The following is a 12,427-nucleotide window of genomic DNA, read 5'->3' as shown; positions in this document are numbered from 1 at the left end:
ATATATGTTACATGTAGTGTTTGTGTTTATATAATTTACTGTTAGTGTAGTAATTTGTCAATCAGCCGATAATTCTTTTATCCAAAGCGCATTATACCTATAACAGGTCATGGGAGCTATAGCAACAGCTAAAGGATCACAATGTGTTTGAACCTTTTCTTACACCTCACTACTAGCAACAAACATACTTCACTGTGTTAAATGTGTATAAGGGTATAAGATTATGTTTTGGTGCTGAATATATAATACAGAGATATTCTTCTCCTTACAGGTTTGTCTGAAGTGCTTATTAATTTAACTGTTGTTAATTGTTCTCATTGTGTATTAAATGCATATTTGGGTTATATAATGGCACATTTTAAGCATAGCAGATGGATATGATTTCCTCTGTAATATGTTTCATGTGCAAAAGAATATTAAATTACAGTGAGTACATTGTTGAGTGAGTACACATGCAAACATATTACATAGAAATGGCATGTGAATAGCTTATAAAACATATTCCATTAGGAATATTCCATATTCCATATTCCAACAGGGCTTCTGTTGTTGGGACAGCTGCTTCTCCCCATTGCTGCCTACAGTCACTGACGAGAAGAGATTGAAGAGACTGTAAATTGGAATCATGTTGTGTTGCATGAGATATTTTAGTCAGGCGTAGATTAGATGTCCTGCTTTCAGCCGAGTATATGCAGGATCAGGCAGGTCTAGAGTGACACTCTATCTATGATGTGTGGTTCTATCAGCTGTGAAATATCTGTCTCCATCTTCTGCTCTGACCTCTCTAGTGTGCATGCTTCTCTAACATCAGCACTCCTCGTGTGCTCATCAACCAGCAACCCACAGGTCATCTATAGATGTGTGCAACACAACTGGAAGGTAATAAATTCACACTCACATTTTCATGTGTGCAGTTGTTTGATGCGTTTAGAGAGATTTTGAATGACATGTGTCAGAGGATTTGTGATTTTATTTCAAAATAGGTGTTAGCAAGTATTAGACATAAATAAACACTTTATTTTAAACATGTGTATTTGTGTGTAGCCTATGCATTTCTACCACGCCAATACAGCTGCATGGTTGAATCTTTGATAAATATTTATTTATCCAATAGTTTGATTCCGTTTTATGACACCCGGTAAATTTGTTTTTAATGCATGGCATTTATGTTCTTCCCTATGCTGGGTGAAAAAAACAAAAACAACAGAGCACTATTTTTAGCAGACTGGCGTGTAGTATGGAAGCGGCGGCTCTTCCATTGAGAATGATCTGTCTGTCTGGCGGACGCAGAAATCTCCCTGCTGCGGTTTTGACACGGACGCTGCGCTCCGTGCGAGGCGGAGGGATACCGGTTTCACATTCACAGTGATGCGGTCCAGTGTTCAGTTTCTCGGAGCGCGAGAGCGACCATTCACGGGTGGAGGCTGAGAGAAATTTAAATCCCCCGGGCTGCGGTCGTCAAGCGAAAAGGCGAGAAAATCACGGTGGTTTCTTTCGTTCTGTTTAGCACGCAGTCGTGACGGTGTAAATGTGCTGTCGGTGTTGAGGGCTTCGAGGGTTTTGTTCGCCATGGTGGTCGGGAAGCGGTTCCTGTGCGTGAGCGGAGAGGAGCCGCTGGAGCCCGCGCACATCGCGCGCTGGTCCTGGCGAGCCGGAGTCATCCGAGCCGTCACTCACCGAGACCACGACAACCCCGAGCTGACGGTAAGACAGCGGCCACCGTACCGCGGTTAACACACAGCACGAGCTGGACATCTCAGATTGTCGGTGACTTTTTGAAATAGCTGATAAAAGGTTGTATTATTTTGCGTTTTTCTCGTTTGGTGGAGTCGTGTGGTAAAGCTACGATAAAGCGAATAACGTCTACGAACAATGATCTTTTTGTGTCTCGTATCTTTGTGATTTGTCTTGAAACATTTGTGTTGATTGTGTGTTTTCGTTGAACATTATGACAGGAAATTGCTCGTGGACAGCTGTAATGTTTTCCAGCAGCATTTCTTTTATTCGAATATCTGATTCCTTACTATTCACGAGCTTGTTTTTTTATGACAGAGCATTTTAATATTATTTCGAATTTCCATAAGCTAGTGGACCAAACGGGGTCCAAAGGGTTAGGGCCATAAAACAATTGTGTCCTTTGCTCATTCATGAAAATATGGTTTAATATCCTCCCCGGCCTTGCTTAATACATATATATCATCTGGGATACTAGTTTGTTATTGGTAGAATAAGACATTAACCTGTAAACATTACATACATGCACCCCGACCCCCTCCCTCAATGAAAATTCAGCGTTTGTATTACAAATAACAGGTTCCTTGTAATTATTTGTCAATTTGGCGTAGCTTCTGGACTGGTATGGATTCATTTTTTAAATGATATATTTTTAAAATGAGTATTGTTGCTACTTCGAATTCTACTGTAAGATAGTAATAGTCCTGATAGTATGCTTAATATAGCATTATATAATGTGTTTTAACTTCTCAAATAAAAAGCATCAGTTATGGCTGGGAAGTAGAATGATCAAAGCCTGTCCACTAATATATGTTGTGTGTGTGTGTGAGCTGAAATCATCTGTAATCTGTGATTGTGTCAGGCAGGTTAAAGGGCAACAGCAGCTCTTATATGGCCGGAGATGAATGGAGCGACTTCTGTCATTGTGTGTGTGTGTGTACACTGTACCGTACGCTGGCCGTTTGTTTTCAGGGCTGTGTTCTGAGGTCACCGACTGTACCACTGCCCATCAGCACACAGAATTTTCCACACTCAATAACCCGCCTGCAGCTGAGGGTTAAAGCTCTAAACCTCCACCGTTCCCTCGGACATATTACACGTATAACACATTAGTACATTTAAACAGACTAAAATGTCTTTCAGTTGCGCTCATAGTGTAAAAGCTTATGACGTCTCTTTCCATTGTTAACATTGTGCCGCTGTTATTTGCCAAGATGTCAGTGAGGATGATAACGCAAATATACTGAAGAGTTTATTTCCAAAATGAGATAACTCCATTTAAAATTTAAAAAAAGATATTTTTGTTATTATGTTTTTATTGTGTCTCATTGTGTTAGTTAGCTGTATTTCTTGAGTTATTATGGCTTAAGTCAAAACAAACCAACTGCAGTTTGATTGATATTAATTGGAATGCACAATAAAAAAACATGATTTTTTAAATGGATTGATCTCATTTTTGGAATTAAACTCTTCAATATTACCACAATGTAATCCTGTTTGCAAAAATACCAGCAGAGCTTTCATTTATAGCCCTCAATCACACGGGCAACAACTGGCTGTAAAGAGCTGGAAGTGTCCATGTGATTTGTGGCTTAAGAAAACGGCTGGTAACATGAGAGCGGTGGTCTTCCCTCCCCCCACTGCAGCATAAAGACCGCTATGTTCAGACATTCCCCTGAACTAGAGTTAACCTACACAGAGATTGCTCTTTGTTCATCTGACAGACAGACGCTATGACCCTGCACTGTTTGACAGCGCTTTAATACCTTCCCTAAAACCAGCGCTCTTCCTTTGTGTGATTTTACACCACCCGAGGATAGACGATCTTGATTGTCGGCGGATTTGATTTACATAACGTAAAGAACCCCTCCCGACATCCTTGTGAAAAAGCCATATGACGCTCATGTGCGGGACACATTTATGGCTGATGTGCCACGAGTTTAAACATTAAAGGTGGACAGAAGCATTAACCTGCCGAGCATTGTAGCGTGTGGATTGCGACAGTAGTCTGCCGGGGCATTGAAGGACGCTGCATAAGTGAATGCAATGAGGTGGAAAAACTCGGAACCTTTGTACTTTATTATTGAGTTCGACATATGCCCCCTCACTCCTGTCCTGTCCTTTTCTTTCCTTGTCCGTGTCACGAAAAGCAACAATCTTCCGTTGGGTTTGTAAGAGCTGGATTATAATGGCTAGTGCGTGTAGTCATTGGCTGTGTGCACAATGACACGCTAGCATGTTACTAACTGCATACTGTACTATACTATCTATTGAGGGTTCGAGAAACCCTTTATTTCTGCACTTTCATTTGTTGATGCCAGTGGCACAGAACACATTTAATCTTATTTACTGAATAAATGTTCTAACAATATCCATCCGGTGTGCCGCGATATGTATACTCACGTCAGTGAAATGTTGGCGTTTGATTAGGTTTCTCTCATGCTCAGATGAGAGAATTTTTGTGAAATTTCACATTTTTGACACATTTGAAGATTTAAATAAATGACATTCTTTAACCTTAACATTTTCACATTTTTCAGCAGATAGTAGTTTAAATGAAGGTTTGTCTCCCACGTGTAACACTGACAGATGCTCTTCCCAGAATCCGGCCTGTCTAACCTGGACTGACCTCTGTCCTGTACCTGACAGATCTCTTCAGAAAAAACTACTCTCCATTCAAATGTTACTGAGATCTTCTGCTACAAAAGCAATTACACGAGAATGCTTACTCAATAGGTTGTTTTCGCACATGACGTCACAGTGCCGATGGAGGGCAGCAAGTGATTTTCTCCAATGGAATTCACTATAACAAACTCAAAATACCTGTGTTTTGCGTCGTTTTTGACTGTTCAAATCAATCAAACCCTGAAATGTGTTTTTATTGTGTAGCAAAAGTTGATGTTCATGAAGGGGTAAAATGTGAGTATTGACTGAGAAACGGAAATAAAAGTGGTTTGGAATCCTGAATCTGCGTTTGGGATGAGCCGAACCGGATGACTTTCTAAAACGCTTAACGAGGTTTAACATACCTAAACAACGAGCAGGTGAGCTCAAATTTACTGCTCAAGAACCTTGTCATGAACACTAGCTGCAAAGATCCAGTCCTGATTAAACGGATTAAGTGAGAAATCTCGCCCATATAAGTCCATTATAATGCAACGTACCGAAACAACGACCACGTAAAACCAAATTTCTATTAAACCTTAATTGTAGTAAACATTAGCCACTGTTAAAAGAACAAGCACTTATTCCAGGGATAAGAATAGTCTCACGTTAAGCTTGTGCTTCATTAAAGTACATTATAATGAAACCACATAACGTGGCTCAAGGCAGCGACAAACTGAGAACATAAAACGTTTCTGTTATCATGTCTATGTATGATATCAGTGATAAACAAATGTTTTTATTTTGGTTTTCCGTGGTCGTTGTTTAGGTACGTTTTTTCACTTTATCCATTTAATAATCTTTTAACTGAAGCTAGTGTTTATAACAAGGAAGGTTGGACAGAAATGTGGGCTTACCTGGTCATTGTTTAGGTCGTTAAACATGGGTACTTTGAGTTTGTGATAGTGAATTCCTATGGAGAAATATCACTTGCTGCCCTCCAGCCGCGCCTCGCACTTCATAAAAACCACACGATTGCAAACGACCTATACACTTTCATTCTTGCGGCAACACTGTCCGCTGTGGTATATCATTTATGTTTGTACATAACCTTTTTTGCCTACCAGCTGATCAGATCTCTTCTGGACAGTTGTTTTTTAAAGCACTCTTGCTTGTGTAATATGTACATTAATAAATATACCAATTGCTATTAATACTAATAAAAAACAAAAGAAATAAAAGAAAGCTAAATATCACAATAACAACAATGTTTTTTTTTTTTTTCATTAGTATTATAAGATTAAATAGTACATTGTATCATATTTGATCAAATATTTCTGTCATAAATTCTGCAGTTTCACATGCAATGTGTGGTATTTAAGATACAGATGAAGTGCGCTGTAACTAGGGCTGTGCAAAAATATCGATACATGTAATTATCACAATAATTTTTTTTCGATAGTGTATGGATAGTGATACCTCTACTATCGATATTTTTTTTAAATCATGTTATACATACGGCCAAAAGTAAGTGGAAGCGAGCATGGTGAAAAATATAAGAACGCTTGGAGCTCTCAGAGCTGATGTGTGGGTGTGCTTTGGTTTTCAAAAGAAGTCATGGAGTAATGAGTTATATAAAATAATGCTGTTTGTAGGCTTCACAAGTCATGACACAAGTCACTTGGCTACTGCAGTGCATTAGACAGAAAGTTTATTAAGAAAAGTAACAATGACATGTATTGTGCTTTCACGGATGTGACAGCAGCACATTTACAGCACGGATGAAGCAGAGGTTTTATTCTGCCCATGTTCAGTGTTTTAACTGTAATGCACCACAACAGACAAGTGACTTGCGTGAGCCGCCTTATTCCCCTGTGCTACCCACTTGAGGGGCGCGACCCACAGTTTGAGAAGCCAAACCTCTGATCTAAAGGTCCATGCATCGCACATCATGGCCACTCTGCAGAGGTAAGGGATGTTTTTACACTTATCCTCACAGAAAACCCCCGCTGGTGCACAGCATGTTGTATTTCTAGCTCTACTTTTGACATTTTCTATTTAAAGTATTGCAATATATCGCAAATGTGTATCGTATCAAAATATATTGTATCGTGACCCATCTATCGTGATATGTATCGTATCGGGAGGCCAATACACAGCCCTAGCAGTAACTGTGTTAAACCAATGATTGGACTGTATCCCATAACAACGGTGGCTAAGAGGTGTGCATTACAGCATTGCCGTTTTGAACAGGTTTGTGCTCAACTCGTCAAATTCCAAAAAGAAGAGCAACCGGTTTCATTATCTTCAGTGTATTCAAAGGCCATGTCAGTTGTCATGACAGTAATGGGAACAATGTGTTTAACGGCAGGTCAGAAGGTCAGCGTCATATGTGTCACACATTATTAAATCCTTTATTTGTTAACACCTGCGCAGACTGCGTTTATTCATGATCTGGTGTAAAGTGGAATATTTTACACCGTTTTTTGTATTTGTGCTATGTATTTTAGGCATATTATGTTTTTTACGTAGTTAGCAAAACATACACCTAACTTTATGGAAATCAGTTTTGAGTGATGTTTTTGTATGACACAGAGTTGCATTAGTTAGGATGTTACATTGAATTGTACATTATAGCCAGGATGCTGTCCTGAAGGGCCTTCTGTAGGCAGTAGTCAGCATGGCAGCTCAATTTGTGTTGGAACAGAGCCTACGTCTTTCTGCGATACGGCTACGCTGCAGTGGAATTATGCACATTTAAGCATTTAATTGTGTTAAGCGCGAGTACAGCTGAAATCCTTTGGATTGTTCGTGAAACGTCAAAGACAATCCCTCAGTATGGCACACATCCAAGTATGTAAGTGCATTTATTGGAACCATGTTGGCTGACCTCTCTCTGTGTGAACGGACACATTAGCCGCGGAGGTCTGAATAGCTCTCGGGTGATGCAATGAGTGTCGTATATCCTGTTATGCTCGGCAACAGATCTGTGACACACAGCAAGACTGTTCCTCTGTTTCTAAATCACATTCACATTAGAAAGCAGCCCGTGTTTCTCTTGCTCAATTTAAGTCAAATCGTGGCGCTTCCTGTAATTACAGCAGCACCAACAGTGTTAATGTGGATTTGTGTACATGTACTGTCTCCTACAACTCTGCACAGCAAGCGGTCAAAAATAACACACAAACAATGTTAGTCCAGCTTTCTGTGGGCTGGAATGTTCGACCGAGGCAGTGCGGTGTTACAGCAATATCAGCTTTTGTTAAACGTGCTTTTTAAGTTAAACCAGATGTGTGCCGTTCAGACTGTACTGTATACTCGTTTGAGTGCATACTTTCACAAATCAAATAAATGGACTGTTACTCGCAGGGCTTGGCTTTTTTTAGCACTTCCATCTGAGGTGGCAGCGGTGCTATTTGACAAGCCTGCTGGAATGTGATCTTAATTAAATTCACTTCTGAACAAGTGAACTCTTGTTGGCTCATGAAGGTAACACAACTTGCCTTGAGCAACACTGTCCCACTTCCTGAGAACGATATTGGAGAGCAACATCTCAACTTCTCTTTTTGAATGTCCACGGAAGTTGTTGCCCAATAGCGCATGTGGAAGCAGTGCTTGGATGCAGGAAATGCAGAAGGCAGTGAAAGTGTTGTAATGCAGCAAGTGTAAATCCAGTTTAGGGTGGAAATGTACATCTGGAATAACAAGTGAGTTTGAATGTTTGTTTTGTCTCGGTGTGTCTTAACGTCACGATTCTGGTGGCATTTTGGCAGGATGTGAAAGAGGCTGTTGAAAGTCCGCGTTTATTTAGTTTTGTTGTGCCCGGGGCTAAAAAGCAACACCCACAAGCTGGAGGCAGCATTGTGCAGCATGACACACCTTTAAAGAGAGGCCCAGTGGGAGGTGTGTATATGCCTGAAGCCAAGAGACACACACACTGTGCATACCTTTGGCGTGTAGGACACAGCTTGTGTCTGCTGCACTTCAGATTTGTAGAACATCTCTGGGGAAATTTGAGTGCAATTACAGCGAGCAAAGGAGCGTCCAGGAACAATGCTGAAATCTGCTCTATTCATCATGTGCTGGAGAAACCTTTGATGCAAACGTGTGCCAGTTCTCAGATTTTTCAGCACAGCTTTGTTATTCGCAGCGGCTGAATAACTCATTATGATTTTGGGCTGGCTGGTGCTACGGGATATATATCTTGTGATGATATAAATGTCAAGAGCCAGGTATATACTGTAGTGAGCTGGAGTATTTTACATTATATTCATGTGAAAACATATTGTGAGTATTGTGAAAAAGGACTGTTATGTTCACAATTAATTGTCTTACGAATAATTGTTGTATTTTGTAGTACAAAGCTATGATGTAGTTCTTGAAACAGGCCTAGTGTACATGTGTGACTGATGTTTTCCAAGTCAAGATGAGGATGAAATATTCCTTTTATAATAATGATAATAATAGTTTTACTCTGTTTAACTTGTCTTATGTTGCCAGGCTTAAAAGTTCCACATAAAATGAGAAGAATTGCGTATTGTAATATAAACCCACATCTGTTTTTATTTTTGTGTTTTGGTTTTGGTTAATGGCTTCATCCAAATGTAGGTCAGTTTTTGTTGTTGTGAATATCTCTTCAACAGTGTCATAATTGTTGAAATGCTTTATCACTAACCAATTGATCATTTTTCTTTGGGAAATCTGCTTTAAATCATCATCAAAAACATTCCATGTAGTGAGCTTTTAGAAGAGCAGTGACCCAAAGAGAATGATCCAGCAGATCTAACCAAGTGACAGTCAAGTTTGGCGTGTGTCTTTTTGTTGTCTGTCCAATGGATTGTGGGTTGTCTTGGCTAGAGGGGATTAGTGAGTGTATAAAAGTGTCCTTTAAATGAAGGGCAAGGTTCCTTTTCTTGTGCGAAACACTATTCTTTGTTTGGAAGTTCTATGGTCTTCATTGATTGGTTCCATACAGTGGAAATCTGACCTTTAGCAGATGTTTGAGGTCCTGCCACGACTCGGCGTGATCCACACACTAGACAGCTTTCCTCGTGTTGTGTCCAGCAGGGGTGCTTATCTCTGACAAGATAAAACCATGAAACCATTGGCATATCTAAACAATTGAATAGAACCGCTGTATTCTCAGAGTGCTTTTGATAACTGTCATTCCAGCTCCTCATGGTTTGTATTAGCATGTACTGTAGCGTATGAACGGAAGAAACATGTTTGGCTGTTATGCATTGTTTCCTACACAATTCTGTTGTGCACTGAGGGAACAACGCCAACAAAAAGTACACAAGGCCAAATTAAGCTCTAGTCAGTGAGTTGGATGTTAATTTAGTAACTGCTCTGAAGGTGTAATTTTACAGACTGAATTACAGTTTGTGAATCAGAGTTTTGACTCAAGACACTGTATGCAGGTAGATTCAGATTTGGTTTCTTTTTAGTAAATAAAGTAAATCCCCCATTCCACAATGAGCAGAAATGAAGGAGCTGTCAAATGTTTTGTGGCAAGTGACCGTAGATGTGCTTTTAAGAAGTCTCTATTTCCCCCTTTGTTCCCTGCCTATTTAAAATAGTAAAGAAAAGCCTTTTGTCCTTTAAATCTAGTGAGATGAACACTTCCACAAGGCAAATATGCTTACAACACAGCTGTTGAATCTAATTAGACTTAATTAATGCTTTATCAACAGGGAAATAACACTACTAAAACTCACATGTGGATCTCTTATGAGTTTACCAGCGTGTGATAAATGGATGCTGACGTTTGCTGCGTCACTTTGTCGAGGAGCCTGTGCTAGCGTTTCACTACAGTGGCAAATTTCACATGTTTCAGGCAGTTTGTGAGTGCAGAACCTGTCATGCCACTGTAAATGAATCTTGAGTCCCTAAACTAAGGCAGAAGAAGGACAGACATGTTTCTGTGTGCCACAGGAATATCACCATCTGGATGGTGTGTTTTCTACCTGCCCTGAACGACTCATATCTGTGGACTAGTCGGTTTCTCTTTGATTCTCGTTGTTCATGTCATGGATGAGCTGTCACGTAAGACATAACAGATTTATGAAGTGAAGGCACTGGAGATAAGGCTTTGTGTTTTCACGAGGCTCTTCTTTTTCATAACCCAAAATCATCACCACTCCTGTGCTTTCTATGTGCGGATCTTGTTTGCTGAGGAAAGCAGACAATCAAACAGACTCGCTTATGACGTGCCATTTGGAAGTCTGGCAGCGTGAGCAGGGAGTCAGCGTGCAGCATGTTGTGAATTCAATGTGAGCGCAGCTCCCTGAAGGCCGGCTTAATGGGATGGGAGCAGACACGGCTGGCCTGTAGAGGGATTTAGGAACGAACAGAGTACGCTCTGTTTTCCTCAAGCTAGCTTCATCCCAGCTCGACTGCAGAAGTGCAGGAAAGCACCAGGCCTTTGTGTGGGAGTGTGTGTGTGCGCGCAAGGAAAATGCTGTGGATGCGTTCACATACCCGCTCTGGAACTTTCTTTCCTGCAGGTGGTTGTTGGCACTGGGGCACTCCATGTCAGGCATGAAGGAAAAGAAAAGAATGCTGTGAAAATATGGAATGAAAAATGGGCCCCATTGTTTCATGCGTAATAAGACATGTTTTGTGCAATACTCTATTGTCAGTTTGTCCTCTGCCAGAGTTGTTGAGGAATGGGAAAATGGGAACATTTAGCAAGGAAAAATAAGACCCCTAAGAATATCCGAGAGGGGGGATTTGTGAGTCACACAAAACAGGCAGTAATGTATTGAGGAGAATGCTCTTTGATGGTCAGCTGATGTCATCAGCTAGTTCTACACAGGTGATAAGTCATAAATCTTCTGTTCATACCTAACCCTGTCTGTAAAGAAGAACAGAAAACAACAAACGAGCCACGATTGCCTTACAACACAAAGCAATGCTTTATATTGTCACTTTCTGAACTAAACAAGTTCATATCTGATCATGTTATTTTTGTCATATTTTGATGCTAGTGAAACTAAAAATAATAATAATTCCTCTGTTAAATGCTAACATTAGGTTTTAGCTGCAGGAAAAGCATGTAATGTTCCTCTAGAGCAGATGTTCCCAAAGTGGGGGTCGCAAGATGATTTCCAGAATTTTTTTATTATTATTAGAAATAGCATATGTAATCAATAAGGGTAACAAAATATAAAAATATTAATTAAGATAAAGAGGTCATATGGCGTGAATACGTGTTTTTCTGTGTCTTTGGTGTGTTATAAGTTGCCCATGCATGTATTAGACACGTATAATTGCACAAATGAAAGTGTGGGAACAAAAGATGCATTCTATGTAAAAGCGAATGCAATTCAATTCAATACTTTATTGTCATTGTCATACAATCTAACAATGAAATTTTGTTACAGCATCAAACATCAAATACTGCATAGTAGTGTTGTCACGGTACCAAAATTTCAGTAGTCGGTACCAATACCAGTAAAATTCCACGGTTCTCGGTACCAATTTCGGTACCAAAGCAAAACACCAGTACATGCTAATTGAAACACAATTTTATTAATAAAGCTCATTGTTAATATAAATGTATAGAAAGCAATGCCATTTTGTATACATGAAGTGTAAGTTAATTGTTGCTGAAACTGTTGTGTGCTCACTGGGGTCTTTGATGCTGATGAACATCCTCCTCAGTCTGCTGCTGTATAAGACAAATAGAATAAACTTCAGTAAGTCAACTGACTGAACAAACATGCATATGCAATATTAAAACAAACCTCCGTTTTTATACTGCATTTACACAAGATTACTTACATTAAGGTAACTGTATATTAAAATAATAAATGCAACAGATATATTTTTCTTTAGTTTAAATGTGGCTTTTTAAACCGAATAGAGTTATCTATCCAAGACATACACATTGCTAGTCATACAGTTAGTATGCTAGTTTTCTAGCACATAGATTTCAGATAGGCCTATATAAAATAGGTACTGTAAACCCCATCCTGTCCTCCCACTTATTTTACCCCATTACAGTTATAAAAGCATTAAATGGTTAATAAGGACACTTGACTGGATTAGCATTGGCGCTAACAAATTAACACGCAAACAGGGACAT

At 39.7% G+C, this 12,427-nt stretch overlaps 1 protein-coding gene across 3 annotated transcripts in view; it reads left to right on the top strand.

Annotated features, from left to right (window-relative positions):
• The first annotated feature begins 1,379 nt into the window (after positions 1 to 1,379).
• The window catches only part of jmjd1cb (jumonji domain containing 1Cb), a 102,895-nt gene continuing 91,847 nt past the window's right edge, over positions 1,380 to 12,427 (top strand). For all 3 annotated transcript variants that reach the window (XM_057358092.1, XM_057358091.1, XM_057358090.1), the window contains exon 1: positions 1,380 to 1,704. In XM_057358092.1, the coding sequence (XP_057214075.1) occupies positions 1,570 to 1,704 (135 nt within the window). In that variant the 5' untranslated portion in view covers positions 1,380 to 1,569. The remainder of the gene's footprint in view (positions 1,705 to 12,427) is intronic.

The sequence above is a fragment of the Triplophysa rosa genome, linkage group LG18 (assembly GCF_024868665.1).
Source record: "Triplophysa rosa linkage group LG18, Trosa_1v2, whole genome shotgun sequence".
NCBI classification, from domain to species: domain Eukaryota; kingdom Metazoa; phylum Chordata; class Actinopteri; order Cypriniformes; family Nemacheilidae; genus Triplophysa; species Triplophysa rosa.
The sequence above is the reverse complement of the archived record's forward strand: the minus strand, read 5'-3'. Positions and strand labels throughout refer to the sequence as shown.